We start from the raw sequence: 13,933 nt of genomic DNA on the forward strand, positions 1-13,933 counted from the left end.
ACTCCTATAGACATCTTCACATGCACCCAGGTGGGCCAACAGTGTATTACTGTTTGGTGAAAGCAGAACATTAAACTCCACTGATTTTTCAGACTGCTTTCATAAACATTGTGTGTGTGTGATGGAGATCACAAAGCTATGTAAGATATACAGTAGTGCGTCCAGCTTCAAATGGCTTCCACCAGGATACATATTGGCTAAGATTAAAATACAACATATCACATTTAGGGTATCGGAACTATGGAACATTGGAACATGGTGTTCCGTTTCGATTGGACTCATGAGGGTTAAGATCCAGGCTAATTGGAGCGGCTAGGTGTTGACATGACATCTTGTGCCAGAGTGATTGGCTGGCTGTCCTGGGTTATGTCCTAAATAGTACCCTATTCCCTATGTAATGCACCACTTCTGACCTCTGGTCAAATGTAGGGCACTGTATATAGGCTATATTGGAGTGCTGTTTACCCCTCTCAGGTAGCATGATGCCAAGTCCTGTTCTCGCTCCTTACCCCCCAGCCAGCCGGTAGGGTTGTTTTGATGTTTGACAGCCTGGGGTCTGGTCACTGTGGAAACTGGGCTTGGATTTGTAAGACTGTCCGGGGCTGCTGAATCTATGACATCATCTCTTGGTTATTCACACCCAGACAGTGTTGACTCCCAAGGCCAGAAGGAGAAATAGGAAGAAGACGTGACCCTGTGGAAGGACAGCTGAACAACACCCAGACACCCCTCTTCACTCAGGGTCACATTTATGCTTGTGACCACACCCATTCTGCAGTGCCATGAACCAATCCGCTGCCGCATGCCATCCCAGACAGGTGTTACTACCATGCTGTCATGTCCATGAATGATGATTGGTAAATGTGTTTACCTCCTGTTGTTAAAAAGTATTTGCCCACTCATGTAATGTTGAACACATTCAGTATCAGAATTTTAACAGCACCATAGGCACATTCCAGAAGTTAGCATTAGCAAAGACCTAGGATTAGCTTAACCTCTACACATTTTTTATATCTTTTTTTTTATACTTCAAGGGGTCTTAATATTAAAAATCAAATAGCAAAATGATCCATGGTATGACCTTCTTAAAACAATTCCATAAAGCTTAGTAAACCCCCCTCCATGTCGTGAATATGTTATTCATTGTGTTTGTATGGGCTAATAGCAGTAAGGCCAAATAAAATGTTTCATCAAATAATTTGTGTATATATATTTTTTTATACTTCAATGGGTCTTAAAATTCAAAACCAAATAGAAAAATGATCCTTGGTATCACCTTCTTAAAACAATTCCATATAGCTTAGTAGAACATAGACAGGGTTTAGACTCTTACGGGTTAAACAAAACTTGGTTGAAACATGAGTCTTTCATTAATGTTAGGCCTAATTGATGTGATATAATTGACAGCTTCCCGATACTCACAGGGCTGTTGTTTAGCCTAATATATTCATATCCTACAGCTACATGCATTCCACATGTGTTGATAGCCTATTCTGTCTTAATCCCAATAATCAATCGATTAAAAAAATCTGCGATCCAATCCACCCCTCTAAGCGCACACTGAGATAACGGTAAAGCAGGTAGGGCAGGTACATACTGTTATGTCAACTATTTCCAGCGGCTTCTCCTCGTGGTCTAGTGGCCCACCTGCTCAAGACTACCAAGAGCAGACTGCACTAGAAATTACACACCACCTGAGGGAGCCAACAGCCTATTGCATAACCAGACAATCTTAATAGTAGGCCTAGTCTATGCAATAAATTGGACTCCCCGGATGAGATCAATTATAGGTACATTAGGCTATAATAAGTTACATGATCATTGTTTTCCCTTACCTCAGTGGTTAATGTTGGTAATTAACATTGCATATTCCCTGGTTTTTCAAAGGGTGAATCTAGAAAAATATGACTATTGCATTCTCTGTATTATGAAACAGTCTACGATTAACACCTCTCGCTCGCCAACCTCCTTTCCAGCCGCTCTCCTCGAGCGCGTCATGCACTCATTTGCATACGGTGCGATTTGAAATACAATGTAAACAGCTCTTAACTGAGAAGCTCATCGAATCAGGTCGAGCAGTCCTTGCTGGCTATTCGTACCCTTGGCGATGTAGGCTAACTGGCATTATTTCAGCTGATGGGCATGGCCCTGCATTCTGATGGAAACGTGGGAGATTCGAAATGACTATTCGTCACATTGCTCCCGCGGATAACCAACCTGTGGTTAACACACAGAAATGTAGCCAATTTCCTCGGCTTTGACTGTCGCGCAGACACGTCATTCAGAGACTCGTCCTTGGCCCGCCCAGCAGCATTTGACGGAAGAGAGCAATGAAGAGTGTGGAGGTATGATAACAGTTTAACTGGACCTCAGCAGCAGGCTAACATTTTATCACATTGAGTGACACAGTATACGTTCTTTGGTTGCCCAGCAGTTGAGCATTCAGTGCGATATCACATCTGGGCTACCGGAAATACGATGCTCAACCACCGCTGTCGGTTGACATTGCTGCTATCCAGGTGTTGGACCAAAGAGGAGGGACGTTGTTGATGTGACATTACATCTATGCTGTGTGCAGTTTTTGTGGTCCCATTCACAGACACAGAGCAAGAAGATGCTGAGCCGTTTCATGAGTGGCAGCATCAGGAATCTGGAACGAGAATACAACTGTACGGTGAGGCTGCTGGATGACTCGGAGTACACCTGCACGATCCAGGTCAGTTCCTGTTTAGCAAGCAGGGAACCTATTATATTGATGCCGTTGCTGTCATCGTTGGTTGCCCCGCATCACATGACAGCTTGATGAAAATATAGAAAACCGTAATCTGCATTGCGTATTAAATGTGTAACGATCTAATGTATCTCATCGGGTATTTGATGTCATTCTGCTGGCTGAATTTTGGAAGCATGGCTTCAGTGCACTGCAACTGTCCTGAATCGTTCATCATACAATATTGATCATCTATGGATCATCTATTGATCTATGACACTTTTCATATTTTCTATGTTTGTCTGGGTTTTAGACTGGCCTTGGCCTAGGTAAAGAGTGATAATCAGCATCAATAACAGTTTGTGAGTGTGTCTCCTAACATGGACGCTTAGAGATGTGACAGTTCTCCTCACCATCATATTTGTAATGACAATATGTAGAGACCTTCACCATCCACAACATCTCTGGGATCTGACAAAGGAAAACTATAGCCTACTTTCCAATGTGACTGAAACACTGAATTGAAAGGAAATGGTAGGATTTAACACCAACCATGTAAAGTCTGTAAACAAATGCTGATACCTTTTCAGAGAATCTACAGTATAAGAAGAGGTCAGTCAATCAATCAGCCATCTGCAATCAATCTGCAATCAATCAACATGACCATTTTTTTCATTCTTTGTATCAGAACCTCTGACTTTCTGAGTATTGTAATGACCCTGGACTTCCTTTTGCTGATCCATGCCTGATCAGGCCCTTGCATCTTGTCTAAGAGAGAGACAAAGTATTGAAACACAAGACACATCTCCAGGACACACATTTTAAGGCTTGTCACAAGTCACATTTGAATCACTCTCAGACCGTTGTTGCTGATCTGCAATTCTCTCACAGAGAGAGGGAAGGGGAGGTGGATGGATAGATAGATAGACAGACAGACAGACAGACAGACAGACAGACAGACAGACAGACAGACAGACAGACAGACAGATGTATTGGAAGAGAACATGTGAGAGAGTGTATGGGAGAAAGAGAGCTTCAGCTCTTTATATACTGCATTTGGGCGTTATTAGTCTGTGTACCTCAACGCTTTAGGGCTGCACTGCTCACAGCCGTACTCAGCTTATAATGTGCTCTCTGGTCCTATTCTGAATGCATCTCTGGGTCTTCTGCTCTCTATTGTTACAGGGTGGTTTGGAACAGGACATATTCAAACCCTTTATGATACTGATGACAGTCAAATGGTCAAAGTGCCATCTAGTGGCCTCATGGGTGGAATGTTATTCATATTTGTCATAATTTCATTCATCAACATTGTTTAAAAAAATGCTGAAAATCCTGTTTTATATGTCAAACGGTTTTGTTATAGTTCTTCTGTGATGTTTATAATGTGTAACATTGGGATGCAAACTCAAAATGATCTGAAATGGTACATGTATCTTCTTTTTTGTAAGCCTATAACCATGTGTGTTTCAAAGTAGATTTGTTTTAGACTACCAAGAAACACTCTGTGTGACCCTGATTTAGCCCACTGGAGTAATTAAATAAACGTTTTAAAAAAGGAGGGAACTCAAGATTTTGAGATGCACTGACTGTGGCAAGATGAGCATTTTAACTTCTGATGGTGTTTGGTCTTGTTCACCCTGAAGGAAACTGGAATCACTCCTTGCCAAGTCTTGAAGTGTACTGTATTTCCCCCAAAGCTCTTCTAGTCTTATGGCACATTGGTATTCCTTACTTTTACCCTCTTCAATTCACCTGGAATTCATACAAGTTTAAAACAGAAACAAGTACATTTATTAATGACTTTAGACAGGAGCTTGAATTAAATATGTCTCTGTCTTTCATAGAACGTTATTGATCCAGAAGAGCAGAGAAGTCCTCTCCTCCTCATCAGTATGGCTGACTGAGGCACTGGCACAGAGTCAGTGGTGGTGTCCCAAATGGCACCCTATGTAGTGCACAATATTGGACCAGGGTGCATAGGAGTCTGGTCAAAAGTAGCGTGCCATTTGGGACATCAACAGTCTACAGGCCTCAATCAAGATGCTGCATTCTGTGGTGCACTAATGAAATCACCACCGTTCCCTGGAAGTCTAATGCAGGACTTGGATGGAGTTCTGATTTTGTCTTGTAAATGCATTATTGAAATAGACTTCTGCTGCTTTCGTCTAAGTGGGCGTTGTTAAGTTATGTTGTTTACTGCCTGGCGTGTTGCCTGGTAATGTTGGGGTTTGTTAAACTTTTACTGCAGTGGGCTAAATCAGGCTCACATGGAGTGATTCTTGGTAAGTCTTAAACACTTCTACTTTGAAACAAAAGTATACACTTCACACACATGGTTATGGGCTTAAAAAAACAAGACACCTGTACCATGTCAGATATAGACTTCAAATGTATTACATTTTGAATTTGCATCCCAATATTACACTTTATATACATTACAGAAGATTGAAATATAACATAGTTTGACATAGAAACACTGGATTTCAGTCAGGTTTTTAAAAATAATCTTTAAATCTGATTAAATTAGGAAAAATCTGAATAACATTTCACCCATGAGGCCAAAGAGGGTGCTTTTGGTCATGGACTGCAGGAAAGGGATGGCAGCTTTGTTTTTGGAGCCTACATTCAGATAGAAAAGCCTATTGTAGATGTCAAGTTCACATTTCTTTCTTCTCTTCTTCTCATGCCTATACCACTGCACTGCAAAAGTGCTTCACAAATAATATATAAGCGTATATCATGCTTTATTTATTTATTTCACCTTTATTTAACCAGGTAGGCAAGTTGAGAACAAGTTCTCATTTACACTTGCGACCTGGCCAAGATAAAGCAAAGCAGTTCGACACATACAACGACACAAACAAACATACAGTCAATAATACAGTATAAACAAGTCTATATACGATGTGAGCAAATGAGGTGAGATAAGGGAGGTAAAGGCAAAAAAAGGCCATGGTGGCAAAGTAAATACAATATAGCAAGTAAAACACTGGAATGGTAGATTTGCAGTGGAAGAATGTGCAAAGTAGAAATAAAAAGAATGGGGTGCAAAGGAGCAAAATAAATAAATAAATAAAATAAATACAGTAGGGAAAGAGGTAGTTGTTTGGGCCAAATTATAGGTTGGCTATGTACAGGTGCAGTAATCTGTGAGCTGCTCTGAGAGTTGGTGCTTAAAGCTAATGAGGGAGATTATTGTTTCCTGTTTCAGAGATTTTTGTAGTTCGTTCCAGTCATTGGCAGCAGAGAACTGGAAGGAGAGGCGGCCAAAGAAATAATTGGTTTTGGGGGTAACTAGAGAGATATACCTGCTGGAGCGTGTGCTACAGGTGGGTGATGCTATGGTGACCAGCGAGCTGAGATAAGGGGGGACTTTACCTAGCAGGGTCTTGTGGATGACATGGAGCCAGTGGGTTTGGCGACAAGTATGAAGCGAGGGCCAGCCAACGAGAGCGTAGAGGTCGCAATGGTGGGTAGTATATGAGGCTTTGGTGACAAAACGGATTGCACTGTGATAGACTGCATCCAATTTGTTGAGTAGGGTATTGGAGGCTATTTTGTAAATGACATCGCCAAAGTCGAGGATTGGTAGGATGGTCAGTTTTACAAGGGTATGTTTGGCAGCATGAGTGAAGGATGCTTTGCTGCGAAATAGGAAGCCAATTCTAGATTTAACTTTGGATTGGAGATGTTTGATGTGGGTCTGGAAGGAGAGTTTACAGTCTAACCAGACACCTAGGTATTTGTAGTTGTCCACGTATTCTAAGTCAGAGCCGTCCAGAGTAGTGATGTTGGACAGGCGGGCAGGTGCAGGCAGCGATCGGTTGAAGAGCATGCATTTAGTTTTACTTGTATTTAAGAGCAATTGGAGGCCACGGAAGGAGAGTTGTATGGCATTCAAGCTTGCCTGGAGGGTTGCTAACACAGTGTCCAAAGAAGGGCCAGAAGTATACAGAATGGTGTCGTCTGCGTAGAGGTGGATCAGAGACTCACCAGCAGCAAGAGCGACATCATTGATGTATACAGAGAAGAGAGTCGGTCCAAGAATTGAACCCTGTGGCACCCCCATAGAGACTGCCAGAGGTCCGTATAGCAGACCCTCCGATTTGACACACTGAACTCTATCAGAGAAGTAGTTGGTGAACCAGGAGAGGCAATCATTTGAGAAACCAAGGCTGTCGAGTCTGCCGATGAGGATGTGGTGATTGACAGAGTCGAAAGCCTTGGTCAAATCAATGAGTACGGCTGCACAGTAATGTCTCTTATTGATGGTGGTTATGATATTGTTTAGGACCTTGAGCGTGGCTGAGGTGCACCCATGACCAGGTCTGAAACCAGATTGCATAGCAGAGAAGGTATGGTGAGATTCGAAATGGTCGGTAATCTGTTTGTTGACTTGGCTTTCGAAGACCTTAGAAAGGCAGGGTAGGATAGATATAGGTCTGTAGCAGTTTGGGTCAAGAGTGTGACACCTTTGAAGAGGGGGATGACCGCAGCTGCTTTCCAATCTTTGGGAATCTCAAGACGACACGAAAGAGAGGTTGAACAGGCTAGTGATAAGGGTGGCAACAACTTCGGCAGATCATTTTAGAAAGAAAAGGTCCAGATTGTCTAGCCCGGCTGATTTGTAGGGGTCCATATTTTACATGCTCTTTCAGAACATCGGCTGACTGGATTTGGGAGAAGGAGAAATGGGGAAGGCTTGGGCGAGTTGTTGTGGGGGGTGCAGTGCTATTGACCGGGGTAGGGGTAGCCAGGTGGAAAGCATGGCCAGCCGTAGAAAAATGCTTATTGAAATTCTCAATTATAGTGGATTTATCAGTGGTGACAGTGTTTCCTATCTTCAGTGCAGTGGGCAGATGGGAGGAGGTGTTCTTATTCTCCATGGACTTTACAGTGTCCCAGAACTTTTTTGAGTTAGTGTTGCAGGAAGCAAATTTCTGCTTGAAAAAGCTAGCTTTGGCTTTTCTAACTGCCTGTGTATAATGGTTTCTAGCTTCCCTGAACAGCTGCATATCATGGGGGCTGTTCGATGCTAATGCAGAACGCCATAGGATGTTTTTGTGTTGGTTAAGGGCAGTCAGGTCTGGGGAGAACCAAGGGCTATATCTTTTCCTGGTTCTAAATTTATTGAATGGGGCATGCTTATTTAAGATGGTGAGGAAGGCATTTTTAAAGAATAACCAGGCATCCTCTACTGACGGGATGAGATCAATATCCTCCCAGGATACCCCGGCCATGTCGAATAGAAAGGCCTGCTCGCTGAAGTGTTTCAGGGAGCGTTTGACAGTGATGAGTGGAGGTCGTTTGATCGCTGACCCATTACGGATGCAGGCAATGAGGCAGTGATCGCTGAGATCTTGGTTGAAGACAGCAGAGGTGTATTTAGAGGGCAAGTTGGTTAGGATGATATCTATGAGGGTGCCCGTGTTTAAGGCTTTGGGGAGGTACATGGTAGGTTCATTGATAATTTGTGTGAGATTGAGGGCATCAAGCTTAGATTGTAGGATGGCTGGGGTGTTAAGCATGTTCCAGTTTAGGTCGCCTAGGAGCACGAGCTCTGAATATAGATGGGGGGCAATCAGTTCACATATGGTGTCCAGAGCACAGCTGGGGCAGAGGGTGGTCTATAGCAGGCGGCAATGGTGAGAGAATTGTAGAAGTAGAAGTTCAAATTGTTTGGGTACAGACCTGGATAGTAGGACATAACTCTGCAGGCTATCTTTGCAGTAGATTGCAACACCGCCCCCTTTGGCAGTTCTATCTTGTCTGAAAATGTTGTAGTTTGGGATGAAAATTTCAGAATTTTTGGTGGGCTTTCTAAACCAGGATTCAGACACAGCTAGAACATCCGGGTTGGCAGAGTGTGCTAAAGCAGTGAATAAAACAAACTTAGGGAGGATGCTTCTAATGTTAACATGCATGAAACCAAGGCTATTACGGTTACAGAAGTCATCAAAAGAGAGCGCCTGGGGAATAGGAGTGGAGCTAGGCACTGCAGGGCCTGGATTAACCTCTACATCGCCAGAGGAACAGAGGAGGAGTAGGATAAGGGTACGGCTAAAAGCAATAAGAATTGGTCGTCTAGAACGTCTGGAACAGAGAGTAAAAGGAGGTTTCTGGGGGTGATAAAATCGCATCAAGGAATAATGTACAGACAAAGGTATGGTAGGATGTGAATACAGTGGAGGTAAACCTAGGTATTGAGTGATGAAGAGAGAGATATTGTCTCTAGAAACATAATTGAAACCAGGAGATGTCATTGCATGTGTGGGTGGTGGAACTAATAGGTTGGATAAGCTATAGTGAGCAGGACTAGAGGCTCTACAGTGAAATAAGCCAATAAACACTAACCAGAACAGCAATGGACAAGGCATATTGACATTAAGGAGAGGCATGCTTAGTCGAGTGATCGAAAGGGTCTAGTGAGTAGTGAGGTTGGTTGGGGTCACGGCGATTCAGACAGCTAGCCGGGCCATCGGTAGCAAGCTAGCATAGGATGGAGGTCTGTTTTTAGCCACCTCGTGCGTTTCCGTCGGTAGGATTAGTGGGGTTCCGTGTGGTAGAGTGGATCAATCCAATTCGCAAAAAAACCCAATAGATATAGTTATAGAGGCCCAAGAAAAAAAAAAAAAATAATTGTCCGATAGGTCTATTCACATAGCAACCGATAAGACAGCTAACGATTAGCGGACCGCAGATGGACGTTCAAGTAACGTCGCGACGGAGGAGCCAGCTGGATAACTCCCTCGGGCAGATAACGTCAGTAGTCCAGTTGTGAAGGCCCGGTGGGGCTCCGCATTGGCAGTAAAACGGGTCTGGATAGGTGATTGTAGCCCAGGAGTGACTGATGGAACTCTTCAGCTGGCTCGCTCCGGAATAATTGATGTTTGCTCCGGAATCGATGTAAGCCGATAGTCACACGGATAGCAGCTAGCTAGCTGCGAGATCCAGGTATAAATATCTCGAGTTAGCGGTTGAAATCCAGGGACATGGAGAGAAAAATAGGTCCGGTATGTTCCGGTCCGAGACGCGCCGTACAAAACTTGCAATAGATTTTCGAGCTAAAGGATAGCTGATGACCACAAACCGTGGTTAGCTGAATACTAACAATTAGCCAGTAAAGCAGCTAACTAGCTTCTGATTAGCTTCTTGTTAGCTTCAGGCTAGCTTCTGGCTAGCTTCTGGATTAGCTTCTGGCTAGCTTCTGGCTAGCTTCTGTCTAGCTTCTGGTTAGCTTCTATGGAGGATTACAGATTTGAGGTAAATAGAACTTTCTTTTTTAAAATATAAATTGGTGAGACGGGTTGCAGGAGAGTGTTTTGAAGATGAGTTTATGGACAATAAAAAATATATATAAAAATAAATATAAAAAGGTATGCGAAGAAAGTTGTAAAAATATATATATATATATATATATACAGTGCCTTGCGAAAGTATTCGGCCCCCTTGAACTTTGCGACCTTTTGCCACATTTCAGGATTCAAACATAAAGATATAAAACTGTAATTTTTGTGAAGAATCAACAACAAGTGGGACACAATCATGAAGTGGAACGACATTTATTGGATATTTCAAACTTTTTTAACAAATCAAAAACAGAAAAATTGGGCGTGCAAAATTATTCAGCCCCCTTAAGTTAATACTTTGTAGCGCCACCTTTTGCTGCGATTACAGCTGTAAGTCGCTTGGGGTATGTCTCTATCAGTTTTGCACATCAAGAGACTGAAATTTTTTCCCATTCCTCCTTGTAAAACAGCTCGAGCTCAGTGAGGTTGGATGGAGAGCATTTGTGAACAGCAGTTTTCAGTTCTTTCCACAGATTCTCAATTGGATTCAGGTCTGGACTTTGACTTGGCCATTCTAACACCTGGATATGTTTATTTTTGTACCATTCCATTGTAGATTTTGCTTTATGTTTTGGATCATTGTCTTGTTGGAAGACAAATCTCCATCCCAGTCTCAGGTCTTTTGCAGACTCCATCAGGTTTTCTTCCAGAATGGTCCTGTATTTGGCTCCATCCATCTTCCCATCAATTTTAACCATCTTCCCTGTCCCTGCTGAAGAAAAGCAGGCCCAAACCATGATGCTGCCACCACCATGTTTGACAGTGGGGATGGTGTGTTCAGCGTGATGAGCTGTGTTGCTTTTACGCCAAACATAACGTTTTGCATTGTTGCCAAAAAGTTCAATTTTGGTTTCATCTGACCAGAGCACCTTCTTCCACATGTTTGGTGTGTCTCCCAGGTGGCTTGTGGCAAACTTTAAATGACACTTTTTATGGATATCTTTAAGAAATGGCTTTCTTCTTGCCACTCTTCCATAAAGGCCAGATTTGTGCAATATACGACTGATTGTTGTCCTATGGACAGAGTCTCCCACCTCAGATGTAGATCTCTGCAGTTCATCCAGAGTGATCATGGGCCTCTTGGCTGCATCTCTGATCAGTCTTCTCCTTGTATGAGCTGAAAGTTTAGAGGGACGGCCAGGTCTTGGTAGATTTGCAGTGGTCTGATACTCCTTCCATTTCAATATTATCGCTTTTTGTTTCCAAATCCGGCTTTAAACTTCTTCACAACAGTATCTCGGACCTGCCTGGTGTGTTCCTTAGTCTTCATGATGCTATCTGCGCTTTTAACTGACCTCTGAGACTATCACAGTGCAGGTGCATTTATACGGAGACTTTATTACACACAGGTGGATTGTATTTATCATCATTAATCATTTAGGTCAACTTTGGATCATTCAGAGATCCTCACTGAACTTCTGGAGAGAGTTTGCTGCACTGAAAGTAAAGGGGCTGAATAATTTTGCACGCCCAATTTTTCAGTTTTTGATTTGTAAAAAAGTTTGAAATATCCAATAAATGTCGTTCCACTTCATGATTGTGTCCCACTTGTTGTTGATTCTTCACAAAAAATACAGTTTTATATCTTTATGTTTGAATCCTGAAATGTGGCAAAAGGATGCAAAGTTCAAGGGGGCCGAATTCTTTCGCAAGGCACTGTATATATATATATATATAATATACAGGACACGACAAGACGAGGACAAAAGACCTCTGACTGCTATGCCATCTTGGAGCTTTATAAAGGGTGACATAACCATTCCCACTGTAGGGTCAATTGCCAAATGTGACACAATGCACTATGAATGTTTATGCACCATTTATAGAGTATGACATACACTTATAGATTCCTTGTGAAGCATTTATGTTGTGCGTATGAAGTATACTATATAAAGCCTTTATTAATTGTACTTTGGTTAAAGTTGGACTGTCATATGTGCATTTGTTACTGTACATGAACATGTTATTACCAAAATGACTTCTTAAAACTGCATGTGGGTTAATCCCCAATCATTCCCAGTCAAAATAATCTCTCCTAGATGCAATACCAAATAAATCCTGAAACTGAGGTTCCACCTAGAGTGAACATTACAGGAGAGAGAGAGGGTTCCAAGTGGGATCATTTCACCCCATGATAGTCCTGAGACTGGGATTGCTGATCCCCTATTTATATATATTTCTAACTGCTGGCTCAGGCTTAATAGAACCTAGAATAGCAGGAAGATGTGATTTAGACAGCCACACCTCTGCTTATCAGTCCCTCTAGCTACAGGCCTACTCTACGCCACCAGGCCTGAGTTCAAATAGTATTTGTTGTCTTTCAAATACTTCAGCTGTGCTTAGTTGAATAGGCCTGCTGCAGTAGAACTAATGGAATCATACAGTAAAGGCAAACAGACTCAAGCAAATGCTCACAAATACTATTTGAACCAGTCCTGACGCCACAGAGCTGAATCTACACAACGCATGTCACTTTGATTCGAAGGCACCCTGCAACAACATGGTTAATCCATAATGTAGAGGAATAGTGAGATAAATCCTCCAAGGCTTTGGTGCTCTCTCAGATTAGGATGATTTGTAGTCATGACAGTAGTAACCATGATTCTAATGATGTCACTGGATACATCCCAAATGTCACCCTATTCCCTATTTAGTGCCCTACTTTTGATCAGGGCTCTATGGGGCAATGGTCAAAAGCAGTGCACTTCATAGCGAATAGGGTGCCATTTAGGATGCAGACACTGACTGCTTTAGCTTGTCCCTTTGATTGCTGCTCTTCCAGCAATGTTAAAAAAATCTCTGATGCCAAATTTCAGAATTTAAACATTTGCATCCTAGTCACTGACAGCTTGAAATGGTGCTGTTTTTTACTACTACGACGTGGACAGACCGGTAGGATTGTCGAGCATCTGCCGGCGAGACTACTAACCACCTCTGAACAGAGTGGTGGATGTAATTTGCAAACCAAGTACAAAGCGATTCTCCATGTAGAAACGTGTGAAAATGATGGTCATTATGGTCAGTCGCCAACAGTGGGTGGCCCCTATATCCCACCGCTCTGACAGCAAGCGGACGGTGGAGGAGCAGCCCTGCACTGTGCAGACCGACAATTGGTCTGGTGAGTTTTCTCCTTTACTTTTACTAACTACTCACCATGACAACTGATAAACCCAACATGCATCTCTCTAATACTTGGTTAAGCTGCATGCATGTGAGCTGCTGTGCCCTAACCCATTCCTGGAGGCAGTGCTGTACAGCTGTTAAGATACGGTATACTCCATAGCAGTTTGGAAGAACAAAACAACTCTGGTTGAGTGCCAACTTCAGGCAGGCGTTGCATGAAACCTTACACCTCCATATTTAGCCAGCAGCACCAGAAGTGGACCTTTAACCACACCAGTCCCAGGTGACCTGTAGAGTGTCGGATAAGAAGCACAGAAATATTTTGATATGGTATTTACGTCCATGGTAGAATTGCAGTTACACACTAATAGCCTATGAATGTTTTGTTTCTTTGGGTCGTTAATTAGTTACTAGTTGTTTTGAATTATACTAAGTCATTACCAGACAATACACATTAATACCATGCCATGTCCTATTACATATCAGGAACATACCAGAGCACACAGTACTGGTTATAAAGTAGAATGCTCAGCCTTACTGGAACATAAACACAGTTCTGTTGCTTACAAACCTTGATAGATAAACACCTTTCTCTGTAGCTTAGTGAATATGAACCTAGTCGCTGTCAGACAGACATTCGAGCCACAGCGTGTCTGCCTGCAGAGCGGACTGACAGGCTGCTTCCGTCAGCAGTGAGGCAGTGATGCCACAGCGTGCCACAACCTGTCTCTGACTGTCTGTTTCGGGT

General features: G+C 42.7%; 1 protein-coding gene across 2 annotated transcripts in view; it reads left to right on the forward strand.

Moving 5' to 3' along the window:
• Positions 1 to 2,614: 2,614 nt before the first annotated feature.
• Positions 2,615 to 13,933, forward strand: part of LOC135504413 (FERM domain-containing protein 5-like) — a 181,413-nt gene continuing 170,094 nt past the window's right edge. For both annotated transcript variants that reach the window (XM_064923041.1, XM_064923122.1), the window contains exon 1: positions 2,615 to 2,716. In XM_064923041.1, coding sequence (XP_064779113.1) covers positions 2,615 to 2,716 — 102 coding nt within the window. The remainder of the gene's footprint in view (positions 2,717 to 13,933) is intronic.

The sequence above is a fragment of the Oncorhynchus masou genome, chromosome 1, assembly GCF_036934945.1.
Source record: "Oncorhynchus masou masou isolate Uvic2021 chromosome 1, UVic_Omas_1.1, whole genome shotgun sequence".
Lineage (NCBI taxonomy): Eukaryota > Metazoa > Chordata > Actinopteri > Salmoniformes > Salmonidae > Oncorhynchus > Oncorhynchus masou.